The 16,373-nt window shown below is 50.9% G+C and overlaps 1 protein-coding gene and 1 long non-coding RNA gene across 2 annotated transcripts in view; both read right to left on the bottom strand.

Annotated features, from left to right (window-relative positions):
* LOC119966990 overlaps nucleotides 1–16,373 on the bottom strand; it is an 84,397-nt gene that overhangs the window by 58,591 nt on the left and 9,433 nt on the right. The window lies entirely within an intron of this gene.
* On the bottom strand, nucleotides 10,991–12,583 carry LOC119966987 (cold-inducible RNA-binding protein B-like). The gene has a single exon (XM_038798963.1). The coding sequence runs from the start codon at nucleotides 12,451–12,453 to the stop codon at nucleotides 11,971–11,973; it is 483 nt and encodes a 160-aa protein (XP_038654891.1). The 5' UTR covers nucleotides 12,454–12,583; the 3' UTR covers nucleotides 10,991–11,970.

Here is a 16,373-nt window from a genome sequence, read left to right as displayed (position 1 = left end):
AGCACCCAACTCAATTTTTCCAATTAAGGGGCAATTTAGCGTGGCCAAGCCACCTACCCAGCACATGTGTTTTTTGGATTGTGGGGCGAAACCCACGCAAACACAGGGAGAATGTGCAAACTCCACACGGACAGCGACCCAGAGTCGGGATCGAACCTGGTACCTCAGCGCCGTGAGGCAGCAGTGCTAACCACCGCGCCACTGTGCTGCCCCCCCCCCCCCCCCCCCCCCCCGACCATCTATTGAGCTCCACCTTCTCCACCCCCTCTCCAACTAAATTATTCATCACATTGTGCGACATGAACAAGTTGGGCCAAACAGGGCCTGTTTTCATGCTGTAAGCCTCTATGACTATGACTCTATTTCTGTCCTTCTCCACCTCTGAAGAAGTCATAAGAATTTCTCAACACATATTTTTTAAATAATTCAATTTTTTTCAAATAAGGGGCAATTTACTGTGGCCAATCCACTTAGCCTGCACATCTTTGGGTTGTGGGGGTGAGACCCACACAAATAGAGGGAGAATGTGCAAACTCCACAAGGACAGTGACCCAGAGCCGGGATTAAACCTGGGACCTCGGTGCCATGCTAACCACTGCACCACCATGCATTTTCTGTTTCTATCCTTACTTTTATATTGCATTCCCCTTGCAATAAAAGATAAAGGGGGGAATTTAATGGAAACATTTCTAAGTTCATTTGTGGTGGGGTTTTCAGATGCGAGTTGCCCATTGCCTACTGCTATCAGATGACACTTAGGGCTGAATTCTTCAGCTCCGCCCGCCGTAAGATCGCCATGAACGGGACAGGGACCAAGTAAAGTCCATTGACCTCGGGCGGGAATTATCCAGTCGCCAGGCGGGCACGGCCTACAAATCCCGCCATCGTCACTTTTTTGGGTCCTGGGGAGTTTCTCACCGGTTTAGCCCACATTTTTCATCAATGAAGAGCTGAACTCAGAAATTGGGGCATCATTTTGAAAGGGTGCCCCGCATCCCCCACCCATGGGCAGTGTAACCCCCCACACACATGGGCACTACCTCCCCCCCCCCTCCAAGTGAGGACAACCCACTAATGGGTCCCTGGGGGTACCCTCCTCTTCAGGCCCATCCTCCATGCCTCCTTACAGGCCCCACCCTTCCAGGACCTCCAACCTTCCAGAGACCCTTACTTACCTGTTATGCACCCGCCCATCCTTCAAATCCCCCTCCACCCTCCTTTCATGGGCATGGGCCCCCTCAGGCCCTGACCCTTGGCAGTGCCACTCTGGCACCTGGGCACCCTTGCACTGACACCCTGGGAGTGCTCCTGCCAGCTTGGCAGTGTCATCCAGGCACCTTGAGAGTGCCAAGATGCCAGCTGGGTAGTGCCAAGGTGTCCGCTTTCCAGGGGGTGGGCCAGGGAACCACCCTATTGTCCCTGACCACGCAGGGGTCTCCGATGGCCCAGGAAATCCCCTGGGAGTTGTTCAGCCTAGTCCACGTTTGCGTGGACCAGTACTGTGGAAGCATTGGAAAGGGTGCAAGAGAGATTTACCAGGATGCTGCCTGATTTGGAGAGTAGGTCTTATGAGAAAAGGTTGAGGGAGCTAGGGCTTTTCTCTTTGGGGCGGAGGATGAGAGGCAACTTAATAGAGGTTTATAAGATGATGAGGGGATAGATAGAGTGGACATTCAGAGACTATTTCCTCGGGAGGATGTAGCTGTTACAAGGGGGCATAACTATAAGGTTCAGGGTGGGAGATATAGGAGGGATGTCCGAGGTAGGTTCTTTATTCAGAGAATGGGTAGAGTGCGGAATGGACTGCCTGCTGTGATAGTGGAGTTGGACACTTTAGGAACTTTCAAGCGGTTATTGGATAGGCACACGGAGCACACCAGGATGACAGGGAGTGGGATAGCATGATCTTGGTTTCGGACACTGCTCGGCACAACATCGAGGGCCGAAGGGCCTGTTCTGTGTTGTACTGTTCTATGAAGGGTGCCCGGCTGCAGCCTCACGGGGAGGCCGGTAGGTATCGGGTGAACTCCCCCAAGTAGGTTTAAACCCTTTGGTTTGGTCACACCTCTTTTGGGCATGCTTCAGATTCCAACACCTCGAGGGACTTGGATAGATCCTACGGGACATGAAGACTGCCGGGATGCCTGCAAGAAGCTTCTTCCGGGACCTACTGGCCGCGTTGTGCTGTAACTCGAGTGCAAAGTGGCCACAAAATCGCACCTGACATCCCATTTGCCTTCCTAAACATTTGCTATAACTGCATACTAACCTTTGTGTTCCAGGGAGGCAGTGGCGTGGTGGCATTTTTTCTGTATAGTAATTCAAAGACCCAGGATAATGATTTGTGGACCAGGGCTCGAATCCCACCATGAAATTTGAATTCAATAAAAATCTGGAATCATAAAGTCTAATGGTGACCATGAAACGATTGCGTAAAAGCGCACTCGGTTCCCTAATGTCCTTACCTGGTCTGGCCTGGCCTACATTTGACTCCAGATGCACATGTGATTGACTCTTAAATGGGTAAAAAAATGCTGGCCCAGCCAGAGACACCCACTCTCTATGCCTGGAATTCTACAATCTCCTATCATTTAAATACTGTATTGTTTTTGTACTCTTCCAGCCAAAGTGAAAAAGTTCACATTTGCCCTCATTGTACTCAATTTGCCAGAATCTAGTGAATTTTGGAAAATCAAACCAATGTATCTATTATCACAGCAGCAACGTTTAAGTCCAGAAGATGAAGTTCATCAGAACCTGGGTTCTTGTCAGCTTTTAATTCTATTAGTTTTCTCTGGCGATTGGAATTGTCTTTAAGTTCCTCCATTCTTTCCACCATTTGATTCACAATTATTATTGTCACAAGTAGACTTACATTAACACTGCAATGAAGTTACTGTGAAAAGCTCCCAGTCGCCACATTCCGGCGCCTGTTCGGGTACACTGAGGGAGAATTCAGAAGGTCCAATTCACCTAACAGCACGTCTTTCGGGACTTGTGGGAGGAAACCGGAGCACCCGGAGGAAACCCACGCAGAAACGGTGAGAACGTGCAACAACCCAAGCCGGAAATCGATCCCAGGTCCCAGCTGCTGTGAAGCAACAAACGCTAACTACTGTGCTACCGTGAGGCCCTCACCCTCCTTCCCGGCCCAGGGGCAACCCCAACCACGAACGCCTCAGCCCCCCAAACAAACCCCCGCCCCACGAGCACTGGGGTAGCAAGTCCAGTCCCGTTGAGCTGCATGCCGTAAAATAGAAATGGCTACACACCTCCTCAGTTTTTTTTAAAATTTAGAGTACAGGAATGGTGGCCATTTTGGGTGGACCCAAATTAGAGAGGGGCTTGGAATTAGTTGGATTTTCGTGCTAGGTTGCGACGACGGCCTTTAATAGCGGAGGGGGGGGGGGGTTTCAGAGGATGGTGACATGGAACATGTGGAGGCTCAATGGCCCGGCTAAAAAATCCTGGGTGTTTGCACATTTGAAGAGTTTAAAGGCGGACGTGATCTTCCTGCACGAGACATATCCGAGGGTAAAGGATCAGATGAGGTTAAAGGATGGGTTGGACAGACGTTCCACTCAGGGCTTGATTCAAAGTCAAGACGGGTGGCGATTGTGTTTGACAAGAGTGTGGCTTTCGTGGTGTCCAACGAAGTGTTGGATCCGGGGGCCAGTATGTGATGGTCGGCAGGGGAGCCAATTGAATTGGTTAATATTTATGCAACCAATCGGGATAGTATGGAATTTATTAAGAAGGCACTGGCAAGGGCAGCACTGCTACCTCACGGCCCCAGGTTCGATTCTGGGTCACTGTACGTGTGGAGTTTGCACATTCTCCCTGTGTTTATGTGGGTTTCACCCCCACAACCCAAAGATGTGCAGGGTAGGTGGATTGGCCATGCTAAATTGCCTCCTAATCGGAAAAACACGAATTGGGTACTCTAAATTTGAAAAAAAGAGACATTTGAGGTCCAACCCCCAGGCCGAGGACTCAGATGGAGCACGTTTTAGTCGAGTTGTAATTCCCAGTGGTGGAGGAGGGAAAGGAACAGGGACTCGGAGCACCATTGGGACTGCAGGAGATAATGGAGTGCAATTATCGGGGAAGGCACCTGGGCCGAATGGCTTTCAGGTGGAATTTTCAAGAGTTCACGGCAGTGCTGGCACCACATCTCCTCGGATGTATAATAATTTGTGGGCAAAGGGGGAAATTGCCAGTCATGTTGGCGCAGACATCCATCTCCTTGATCCCAAAGTATAGGGATCCATGGAGTGTGGGTCTTATTTTGGCGGGGCGATTGGATCGGTGCGTGTTGGAGGCGGTCTGAGGATGACTGGCTTTGTCAAAGGGCGACGTTTGTCGAGTAACATTATACAATTCCTGAATGTGGCAATAACCGTATCCGGGAGGTTACAGAAATCATTATTTCTATGGATGTGGAGGCGTTTGACCAGGTGGAGTTATCTGTTCGAGGGCCCGGGGCGGTTTGGGCCTACATTCATCGCCTGCGTAAGATTGCTCTCTGCCACCCCGTGCCAGGTGCAAGGACCAATACAGTGAATGCAGGACAGTTTTGGCTCCATCTGGACACGAGATAGGGATGCCCACTATCTCCATTGTTATTTGCTCCAGCTATAGAGACCCTGGTTAATGCACAACAGGAAGGGGAGATAGTTAGCACAGGGTATCTCTACCCGGCAAATCCTACTGCATTGGAGGTCGGCAGTGCCCGAGGGCGTCGGTGTGGTTGGGGGATGTGGCAGTATTTCTGAAAATGGAGAATATTAAGTTTGACCTTTTCGGGTCTGGGGGGTGGGTTCTGCATGAGGTGGAGGCTGTTTGTCTCTTTACATAGAATTAACAATGCAGGAAGCGGCCATTCAGCTCATAAAAGTCTGCACCAGCCCTTGAAAAGAGCACCCTACCCAAGCCCACACCTCTACCCTATCCCCGTAACCTGACCCGTTTAATCGCCAGCGAGTAGATTTGGGGGGGCAGTGTTAGCTTAAGTTTGTAAAAAGTGATAATTGAAAAGTATGTAACTTGATTTTATAAATGTGGAACTTTCTGTAGGTTTGGGATAAAGTATTTGGAATAAAGGCAGAGCCAAGCATGAAATAAAATTAATCAACTCTCCCCACACAAGTGCAAAATTTCAGGGACTCTCAATAATCACCTTTATTAGTGTCACAAGTAGGCTTACTTACACTGCAATGAAGTTACTATGAAAATTCCCTAGTCACCACACTATGGCGTCTGAAGGTACTGAAGGAGAATTCAGAATGTCTAATTCACCTAACAAGCTTGAGACTTGTGGGGGAACACCCTCAGACACAGGGAGCCCTGCACCCACAGCAACACAAGTAGGGCATCAAACCCAGGTTCCTGCCGCTGTGAACAATGCTAACCACTGTGCTGCCATGCCACCCATAGACGGTGGAGGCTTATAGAGGGATATGCCACAAGGAAGTGCTGAGGGCTTTTGGCCAAGGTTGGTATCATGACCAGGACAGGCTTGGAGGGCCGAAGGGCCTGTGCTGTATTGTTCTTTGTTCTGCATGCAAGCAGGTGGGTAAAATATATTGATCATCTCATTTTGTTAGCCAAAGGCATTATGGAGTCATTTATGGCAGAGGAGGCCATTCTACCTATGCTGTATCCCCACAGAATGATCACCAGTCAGTTCAACTCCCTGGCTCAATTCCCATATCCCTGCAAGTCACTGGTTAAGCTAGCAATTAGTGCCCATCCCTAGTTGCCCTTTAGGTGGTGGTGAGTTGCCACCTTAACCGATGTAGTCCTCGATGTGTAGGTACACCCACTGCTGTTAGGGAGGACAGCACGGTAGCATAAGTGGTTAGCATAGTTGCTTCACAGCTCCAGGGTCCTAGGTTTGAATCCCGTCTTGGGCCACTGTCTGTGCGGAGTCGGCATATTCTCCCCGTGTCTGTGTGGGTTTCCTCCGGGTGCTCCAGTTTCCTCCCACAGTCCAAAGCTGTGCGGGTTAGGTGGATTGGCCATGCTAAATTGCCCTTAGTGTCCAAAAACGTTAAGTGGGGTTACTGGGTTACGGGCATTGGTATGGGCTCTTTCCAAGGACTGATGCAGACTCGATGGGACAAATGTAAATTCAGCACTGTAAATTCTATGAGTTCCAGGATGTCGCCTCAGGAACTGTGATATATTTCCAAAGAGCCCATCTGATTGCCTTGTGAAATCATTTCATTCACTTCCACAATCCTTCTGGGTAGTAGTCAGTTAAGGAAAGGACGGGACTTCCGGTTGCGGCTATGTGGAGCTAAGCCGCACGTTCGGCAGCTCCCGCTTTAATAGGACTTGTGGGCTCTTTTAAGGGCCCCAAACGGCGCTGTTTCGACGATTCCCGGTGGGTAAAGGGGTCTGGAGCAAAACCCCCTGGGATTTATGGTGCGGACCCGGAGTGGGGCGAGGAGAAAAACGGCAGCAGCTCCCCTGGAAAAGCGGGGGCAGGTGGACAAAATAGCGGCCGATGGAGCCCCTGAGGAGTGGAGGCAGTGGGTGGAGGAGCAGCAGGCGGCCCTTCTGCGCTATTTTACGGAGCTGAAAGGGGAGTTGCTGGAATCCCTGAAGGTTACGACAAGTAAGCTGCTGGAGACCCAGGGTGCAGCGATACTTGAGTTGCAGCAGCAGGCCTCTGAGCACGAGGATGAGGTCTCGGCCCTCGTGGGGAAGGTGGAGATGCACGAGGCGCTCCACAAAAAGTGGCAAAATCGTTTTGAGGAGATGGAGTTTCGATCAAGGAGGAAGAACTTGCGGATCCTGGGCCTCGCGGAGGGGCTGGAGGGGTCGGACCTGCCGGCCTATGTGGCCGTGATGCTGAACTCGCTGGTGGGGGCAGGTTCCTTCCATCTGCCCCTGGAGCTGGAGGGGGCCCACAGAGTACTGGCCAGGCGGCCTAAGGCGAATGAACCCCCGCGGGCGGTGCTGGTGCCGTTCCATCGGTTCAGTGACCGGGAGTGTGTTCTCCGATGGGCCAAGAAGGTGAGGAGCAGTAAATGGGAGAATTCGGTAGTGCGCGTCTACCAGGACTGGACTGCGGAGGTGGCTAAGCGGAGGGCCGGGTTCAACCGGACAAAGGCGGTGCTCCACAGCAAGCATGCTGCCGCCTGCGCGCTTGTGGGTCACCTACAAGGACCGGCATTACTATTTTGAGTCCCCGGAGGCGTGGGATTTTGTGTAGGCTGAAATGTTGGACTCGAACTAGGGATTGGGGGCTGTGGGGGTTTTTTGTATCACTGTTTATGCTGTTGCTGGTTATTGTTTTTTTTTCCCGCTTTCGGATGATGTTGGTTATGGTTTTGTGTTTTAAGGGGGGTGGTGGGGTCTGTGGTAGATCTGTTTTTATTTGTACGGGGTTGGTGGATGGGTTGGGACTGCTATTTGGGAGCTGCGTTGAGGGGGTGAGGTGGGGCAGTGGGAAAGCGCGGGCTTTCCTCTGGTTTCCCGCGCTGCGGGACGAGGGGGGTGGAGCTGGAGGCAAGGGGCGTGGATATCAGATCCGTTTTCCCGCGCTGGAGCGGTGCCAAGGAGCTGCTGCGGGGGGGGGGGGACCCCATATTGGGAGGGGTCGGAGTTCGGGCGGGAACTGCTGGGGTCAGCAGAAGTCAGCTGGCTCACGGGAGTACTATGGAGGGAGCGTCGCGGCTGGGAGGGGTCCTAGCCTTGCGGGGGGGGGGGGGGGGGGGGGGAAGGCTGCTGCTGGATTGGCCAGGGAGGAGCTGGTGTGGGTCGGGGAGGTCGGGGTGAGGTTCTATCGCCGTGGGAAACAGGCCGAGTGGGGGGCGCTGGCCAGGGGCGAGCAGTCGATGGGATATGGCTAGTCGAGGGGGGTGGGGTAACCCCTGATCCGGCTGATCACGTGGAACGTGAGGGGGTTGAATGGGCCGGTTAAGCGGGCCCGGGTGTTTTCGCATCTGAAGGCGGACATGGCCATGCTCCAGGAGACTCACCTGAAGGTGGCGGACCAGGTTCATCTGAGGAAGGGGTGGGTGGGGCAGGTTTTCCATTCAGGGCTCGACGCGAAGAACCGGAGGGTGGCGATCACTGGTGGGGAAGAGGGTGGCGTTTGAGGCGTCTGAGGTGGTGGCTGATAGTGGCAGCAGATATGTGATGGTGAGCGGTAAGCTGCAGGGGGAGAGGGTGGTAAATGTGTATGCCCCAAATTGGGATGATGCTGGTTTCATGAGGCGTATGTTGGGCCGCATTCCTGACCTGGAGGTGGGGGGCCTGATCATGGGGGGGGGACGGGGACTTCAATACGGTGCTGGATCCCCTACTGGATCGTTCTAGTTCAAGGACAGGCAGGAGGCCGGCGGCAGCCAAGGTGTTGAGGGGGTTTATGGACCAGATGGGAAGGGTAGATCCCTGGAGGTTTGGGAGGCCGAGGGCTCGGGAGTACTCTTTTTTCTCTCCCACATGCACAGGGTTTATTCCCGTATTGATTTCTTTGTCCTGAGTAGGGGGCTGGTCCCGAGGGTGGAGGATGCCGAATATTCGGCTATGGCGATTTCGGACTATGCTCCGCATTGGGTGGATCTGGAGATGGGGGAGGTGCGTGACTCGCGCCCGCTTTGGCGTCTGGACGTGGGGTTGTTGGCTGATGAGGAGGTGTGCAGGAGGGTCCGGGGATGTATCGAGAGGTACCTCGAGGTCAATGATACTGGGGAGGTCCTGGTGGGAGGCTCTGAAGGCAGTGATTACGGGGGAGCTGATCTCCATCCGAGCCCACAGGGAGAGGAGGGAGAGGGAGAAACTGGTGGGGGAGCTGTTGAGTGTAGATAGGAGGTATGCGGAGGCCCCGGAGGAGGGATTGCTGGGAGAGCAGCGTAGCCTGCAGGTCAAGTTTGATTTATTGACCACCAGAAAGGCGGAGACACAGTGGAGGAAGGCGCAGGGAGCGGTCTACAAGTATGGAGAGAATGCGAGCAGGATGCTGGCGCATCAGCTTCGCAAGCGGAACGCGGCTAGGGAGATTGGTGGAGTGAAGGATAGGGGTGGAAATGTGGTGCGGCAGAGGTCAATGGGGTCTTTAGGGACTTCTACAGGGAACTGTACCGGTCGGAGCCACCGGTGGTGGTGGGGGGAATGGAGAGCTTTTTGGACAGGCTGCGATTTCCAAGGGTGCAGGAGGAGCAGGTGGAGGGACTGGGGGCGCCGATTGAGTTGGAGGAGCTGGTTAGAGGGATTGGCCACATGCAGTCGAGGAAGGCACCGGGACCGGATGGGTTCCCGGTTGAATTTTATAAGAAATATGCGGACCTGTTGGTTCGGACCTTTAACGAGGCATGGGAGGGGGGTGTTTTGCCCCTGACGAAGTCACGGGCGCTGATTTCCCTGATCCTGAAGCGAGATAAGGACCCCTTGCAGTGTGGATCATATAGGCCAATTTCACTGCTGAATGTGGATGTCAAGTTGCTGGTGAAGATCTTGGCCACTAGAATAGAGGACTGTGTGCCAGGGAACATTGGGCGGGTTCCTGGGGTGGCACAGGACAGGCATAAGGAAGTTGGGAGATCTGTTCATTGACGGGAGGTTAGCGAGCCCGAGAAGAAGTTTGAGCTCCCCCCGGGGAATATGTTCAGGTACCTTCAGGTTAAGGCATTTGCTAGGCGGCAGGTGGAGTGGTTCCCTTTGCTGCCCCCGCGGGGGGTAAGAGATAGGGTGCTTTCGGGGGGTGTGGGTCAGGGATGGGAAGGTATCTTGACATCTACCAGGTGGTGGAGGAGGTGTCGGTAGAGGAGCTGAAGGCTAAGTGGGAAGTGGAAAGGACTGGGAATTAGATGTGAAATGAAAAATCGCTTGTCACGAGTAGGCTTCAATGAAGTTACTGTGAAAAGCCCCTAGTCGCCACATTCCGGCACCTGTCCGGGGAGGTTGGTACGGGAATCGAACCGTGCTGCGGGCCCGCTTTAAAAGCCAGCAATTTAGCTGAGTGAGCTAAACCAGCCCCATGTGAGCTGAACCAGCCAACAGGTTAAACTAATGAGGCTGGTTTCACACAGGGCTAAAGAGCTGGTTTTTAAAGCAGACCCAGCAGCACAGGTTCAATTCCCGTACCAGCCTCCCCCAACAGGTGCCAGAATGTGACGACTAGGGGCTTTTCACTAACTTCATTGAAGCCTACTTGTGACAATAAGCGATTTTCATTTTCAATTATACAAGAGATCAGTCATAATTCCAAATGAATAGCAGGCCGATCGCAAAATTACCTACACCTGTTCATATGTTGTCCATCAGCAAACAAAGTGAACGAAACCAAGACTGAATTAACAGAACCCCCACAGTGCATCCAAAGTACCTATCCTGCTCCCCATAACTTCTGACAATAAGGGGCAACCCACAGATCCTTGGACAGAAGAGTTTGAAACCAGACAGGGGAGAGCATGCAAACAGCACAAGGTCACTAAAGCTGGAACCAAACCCAGGTCCCTGGCACCGAGGCAGCAGTGCTAACCACTATGCTGCTAATAGTCCACAAGGAAGTAATTTCTGCATATAGAAAGAGTACTAAAAATGCAGTTCTGTTCATGTGTGAACCATAATTACAAAATGTGCTTGTGCTTTTCTCGGGTACGAAGCAGGGTTTATTACCAGCGACAACAGCAAGGTGTGGCTAAGCCTACAACACAATAGATTGCAGACGCACACCACCGAGGCTCACATGAATCACAGCCAATGAGGTACTGGGAGTCACCCTTAAAACACCTGAGCAAGGATAAAATCTCTTCAAGTACGCAGGATAAAAAAAAATTGTTTTTTTAAAAAAAGATTTATTTTAACTAAACACCCGACATTTTACCTCGAATTTCCACGAGCATTATCTTCAAACACCGTATTGACATAATTTGAGAAATCAAATAACGATGGAAGCAAGTTTGGAATAAAAGGACACCTCCAGATTAAATTCCTTGGATTCAAGTGGAATGATTTATAACAAAGACAAGTCACGAGTGTTCCTGAAGCTGCATTTTATTCAGATACATCCACTGGCAAAAGATTGGTTTCCCAGCGGCAACGCTTGTCCAAAGGGCTGTGCCAGCTGATGAAAGTACAACAAATAGCAATTGACTTTTTAATTACAGTTTTCAATAAATCAGTTTTAAAACAAAAGACCACGATCAGTTTGCTCAGAGTCTTTTAACAAGCTACATGAAAAAGGTGTGCAAACGGATCTCGTATTACTTTTCAGTGGCAAGGAAAATGGCTCACGCCACTCGAGCACATGGTGGCAACATTCAGAGACAAAGTTCCCCACCCCCCAAAAAATAACAGGTCACTTTAGAAACGATGTTCAAATGCATTAAAAGCCACCGAGCATAATGTTTGCTTTAAAAAATGTCATCCTCATAACGAGGTAATTGAAACAAGAACCGGACATAACAGATTGAACGAAAATCGGTCGATTGAAAGAAAAATAACTCGAGTGCTGGTATTCTGAGACCAGTCTTGTTAAGAATGGCAGTCCGGGTTTCCAAAGATCAGATTTTGTATAAGAAGCAACCAGACAGTGGGAGTGAAGCTTTTCCGCTCTTTCATTCTTTGCACCGCATGGAATTGTGGAAAAATCTCACCAGAAAGCAAAACGATTTCGACAAATTCCAAAAGGAGCTGACAAAAGGAGACTCAGTGGCGATTTAAGCCGCCAGGATAACGTCCGAATGACCAACGGTCTTATTTTTAAAAGAATATAGAAAACGACATGGTATTTGAGGTTCAGAGTCCAAAGCCCCGACATAAAGCAGTACTCCAGACTAAACAACAGGTAACAAGATTAATCATGACAATGGTGAAAATGGTTTTCTAGCATTTTAACATAACAGGCAAATCAAATTTCATCAGATACTGCTTTCTGCGGTTCCAAGAGCCATTTTATATGAACAAGGTGGGAGGTTGATCCTGAATCTGGCAGAAATGCTTCTCTATATTTGATCACTCATAGTCCCTGTACGAGCGGTTTCCATAACTGCCACCACTACCAGAGTAGTATCCACCTTGGCCCTTGTACCCACCCGAATAGCTATCCCGGTCTCCAGACTCGTACCGGCTTCCGCCGCTATAGCCGCTGCTCCGGTCCCTATCCCAGTAGCCGCCGCCGCCTCTCCTGCTGCCGCTGTAGCCGCCGCCGCCCCGGCTTCCTCCGTACCCGCGGCCGCCGCCCGACTTTTTCTCGGCGTGGCCCACCCGGATCTGCCGCCCGTCCAGGGATTTTCCGTTCATCGCCTGCAGCGCGTCCCTGGCGTCGTCGGGGTTCTCGAAAGTGATGAAGCCGAAACCGCGGGACGTCATGGTGTCTTTGTCTTTAATCACTCTCACCTCAGCGATCTGCCCGTACTTGGAGAAAACATCCTCCAGGCCCTGCTCGTCGGTGTCGAAGTTGAGGCCGCCGACGAACAACTTTGCTTCTTCAGTCATGGTGGCGGGTTTGCTACGCACTTGAGTGAGTGAAGCTGCAGGAGTTGAGAATGGCGCCGCTCACTCCACACCAACAGACAAAGAGGAAGCCGAGAGCGGAAATTGCCTCATTTGAATGACTCCACGGCAAGATGGCCGCTTCTCTCTTTGTCTCTCTCGCCCCCTTTCGTTTTCAATCGGACACAATGAAAGCAGCTCCAATGAGGCTAAAAAAACAAAATGCTTCAGAAGGAAAATCATTCATTTCACACCCAATTCAGCTGGATAAAAGTTGTTTTATTATATACAGCATCATATTTGAACAGAATAAACAAATCCAATCCAATTATGGGAACTGGATTGTGCTCCTGCGTCTGTTCGGGTCACTCCCCCTCCCCCTTCCTGAAGTAAAAGTCGCCATAGTCCCACATGACCATAGGCTGCTTTCTACTTTTTAAAAAATATTTTTTATTCTCCTTTTTCACTTTTCTCCCAAATTTACACCCAGCAATAATCAGTAATGAATGTAATGGCATCCCCATATCAATAACAGCGATCCCATCCTTCCCCCAAACATTAGCCTGCATGCTAACAGAAACAAATGACAAAAAGGAATCAGGAATCACCCATAGTCACCACTAACAAATACAGTCCCTCTCCCCCAACACTCCCAGGCCCCCCATTAGTGTTCAATGTGATCCAATTCTCAAAAGTGCATAATGAATAACGCCCATGAATTGTGGAACCCCTCCATCCTTCCCCTCAGTTTAAATTTGAGGCCTCACGGTAGCATGGTGGTTAGCATCAATGCTTCACAGCTCCAGTGGTCCCAGGTTCGATTCCCGGCTGGGTCACTGTCTGTGTGGAGTCTGCACGTCCTCCCCGTGTGTGCGTGGGTTTCCTCCGGGTGCTCCGGTTTCCTCCCACAGTCCAAAGATGTGCGGGTTAGGTGGATTGGCCATGCTAAATTGCCCGTAGTGTAAGGTTAATGGGGGGATTGTTGGGTTACGGGTATACGGGTTACGTGGGTTTAAGTAGGGTGATCATTGCTCGGCACAACATCGAGGGCCGAAGGGCCTGTTCTGTGCTGTACTGTTCTATGTTCTATGTTCTATGACCTTTTCAAGCATCAGGAATTCCAGCAGGTCCCCATGCCAGGGCACAGGGTGGAGAGATTGATCTCCACCCTAACAGGATCCGCCTTCGGGTGATCAACGAGGCAAAGGCTACAACATCTGCCTCCGCGCCCGTTTCCAACTCCGGCTGATCCGACACCCCGAATATGGCCTCCCGAAGGCCCAGGTCCAGTTTCACGTGCACCACTTTACACATTACCCTAAACAGCTCCTTCCAGTGATCCTCCAGCTTTGGACAGGACCAAAACATATGAACGTGGTTTGCAGGCCCACCCCTTCACACACATGTTCTACCCCTTCAAAGAGCCTGCTCATCCTCGCCCTTGTAAGGTGTGCTCTATACACCACCTTCAGCTGTATCAGGCCCAACCTCGCACTCAAGGTGGAGGCGTTCACCCTCCGGAGCACCTCACACCAGAATCCCTCTTCCATACCCTCTTCCAACTCTTCCTCCCACTTTGCCTTCATCCCTTCTAGCGGCACTTTCTCCTCCTCCAAATTAGCCCCGTAAACCGCCGCTACTACCCCCTCCTCCAGTCCCCCTGTCGTCAGCACCTCCTCCAGCAATGTGGAAGCCGGACCTGCTGGCAAGTTCTGTATCTCCTTTCTGGCAAAGTCTTGAACCTGCATATATCTAAATAGGTTTAGCTCACAAGGCTAAATCGCTGGCTTTTAAAGCAGGCCAGCAGCACGGTTCGATTCCCGTACTAGCCTCCCCGGACAGGCGCCGGAATGTGGCGACTAGGAGCTTTTCACAGTAACTTCATTGAAGCCTACTCGTGACAATAAGCGATTTTCATTTCATTTCCCCCTGCTCCAGCCCATATTTCGCTCCCAGCAGGCTGCTTTCTACTTTGTGGGGAGAGTTGACTGCTGCTGAATTCACCTGAGGTGAGGGGCAAGGTTGAAAAGGCTTCATGGGGGCAGCACGGAGGCGCAGTGGGTTAGCACTGTGGCCTCATGGCACCAAGGTCCCAGGTTCGATCCCGGCTCTGGGTCACTGTCCGTGTGGAGTTTCCACATTCTTCCCGTGTTAGCATAGGTTTCGCCCCCACGACCCAAAGATGTGCAGGGTAGGTGGATTGGCCACGCTAAATTGCCCCTTAATTGGAAAAAATTAATTGGGTACTCTAAAATTTAAAAAAAGGCTTCATGGAAAGCCCAAACTACTTCAACACCATAAACAGAAGCAATTTACGCTTGCAGCAGCAATTTACGCTTGACACTGGACCCCATGAAGTCTCATGGCACCAGGTCAAACATTGGCATAGAAATGTCCTGCAGATTACCACTTACCGACCCCCACAGTTGATGAATCAGCACTCCTCCATGTCGAACAGCATTTGGAAGAAACACTGAGGGTGGTAAGGGCACAAAATGTACTTTGGATGTGGCACTTCAATTTCCATCACCAATAGCAGTACCATTTAGGGCAGCACGGTAGCATGGTGGTTAGCATAAATGCTTCACAGCTCCAGGGTCCCAGGTTCGATTCCCGGCTGGGTCACTGTCTGTGCGGAGTCTGCACGTCCTCCCCGTGTGTGCATGGGTTTCCTCCGGGTGCTCCGGTTTCCTCCCACAGTCCAAAGATGTGCGGGTTAGGTGGATTGGCCATGCTAAATTGCCCGTAGGGGGGGGGTTGTTGGGTTACGGGTATAGGGTGGATACGTGGGTTTGAGTAGGGTGATCATGGCTCGGCACAACATCGAGGGCCGAAGGGCCTGTTCTGTGCTGTACTGTTCTATGTTCTATGTTCATTACAGACTTCAATTTGAAATGAAATGAAATGAAAATCACTTATTATCACAAGTAGGCTTCAATGAAGTTACTGTGAAAAGCCCCTAGTCGCCACATTCCGGTGCCTGTTCGGGGAGGCTGGTACGGGAATTGAACCGTGCTGCTGGCCTGCCTTGGTCTGCTTTCAAAGCCAGCTATTTACCCCAGTGTGCTAAACCAGCCCCTTTCCAACAATAGCTCAGTAGTACCATCACAGACTGACCTGGCTGGGTCCTAAAGGATATTCTAAGGATTCTATGTCATAGCTTTTTTTCACTTAGGGAACGCGGGCGTTTCTGGCTGGGCCAGCATTTATTCCCCATCCCTAACTCTATTTCAGAGGGCATTTGAGAGTCAAACACATTGCTGTGTATCTAAAGTCACATGTAGGCCAGAGATAGAAACATACATAGAATATTGAACCAGGAGTAGACGATTCAACCCTTCGAGCCTGCTCTGCCATTCATTATGATCATCAAATTCAGTACCCTGATCCTACCTTCCACCTCATACCTTTTGACCCATTTAGCCCTGAGAGCTTTACTTAATTCCTTCTTGAGATTACACAATATTTCAGCCTGAACTACTTTCTGTGATAGTGAATTCCACAGATTCATCACTCTCTGGGAGAAGAAATTTCTCCTCACCTCCGTCATAAACGGTTTATCCCTTATTCTCAAACTATGACCCCCTAGTTCTGAACTCCCTCACTATCGGGAACATTCTTTCTGAACCTACCCGATCTAATCCTGTTAGAGTTTTATAGATTTCAATGAGATCCCCTCTCACTCTTCTAACTCATCAAGAAGTCTTACAATACCAGGTTAAAGTCCAACAGGTTTGTTTTGAATCACGAGCTTTCGGAGCACTGATCCTTCCTCAGGTGATTGAAGAGGTAGGTTCCAGAAACATATATATAGATAAAGTCAAAAAATGCAAGACGGGCAGCACGGTGGCCTAGTGGTTAGCACAACCGCCTCACGGCGCTGAGGTCCCAGGTTCGATCTCGGCTCTGGGTCACTGTCTGTG

This window comes from Scyliorhinus canicula, chromosome 6, assembly GCF_902713615.1.
Source record: "Scyliorhinus canicula chromosome 6, sScyCan1.1, whole genome shotgun sequence".
Classification (NCBI taxonomy): domain Eukaryota; kingdom Metazoa; phylum Chordata; class Chondrichthyes; order Carcharhiniformes; family Scyliorhinidae; genus Scyliorhinus; species Scyliorhinus canicula.
This window is presented reverse-complemented; position numbering and strand designations above follow the sequence as displayed.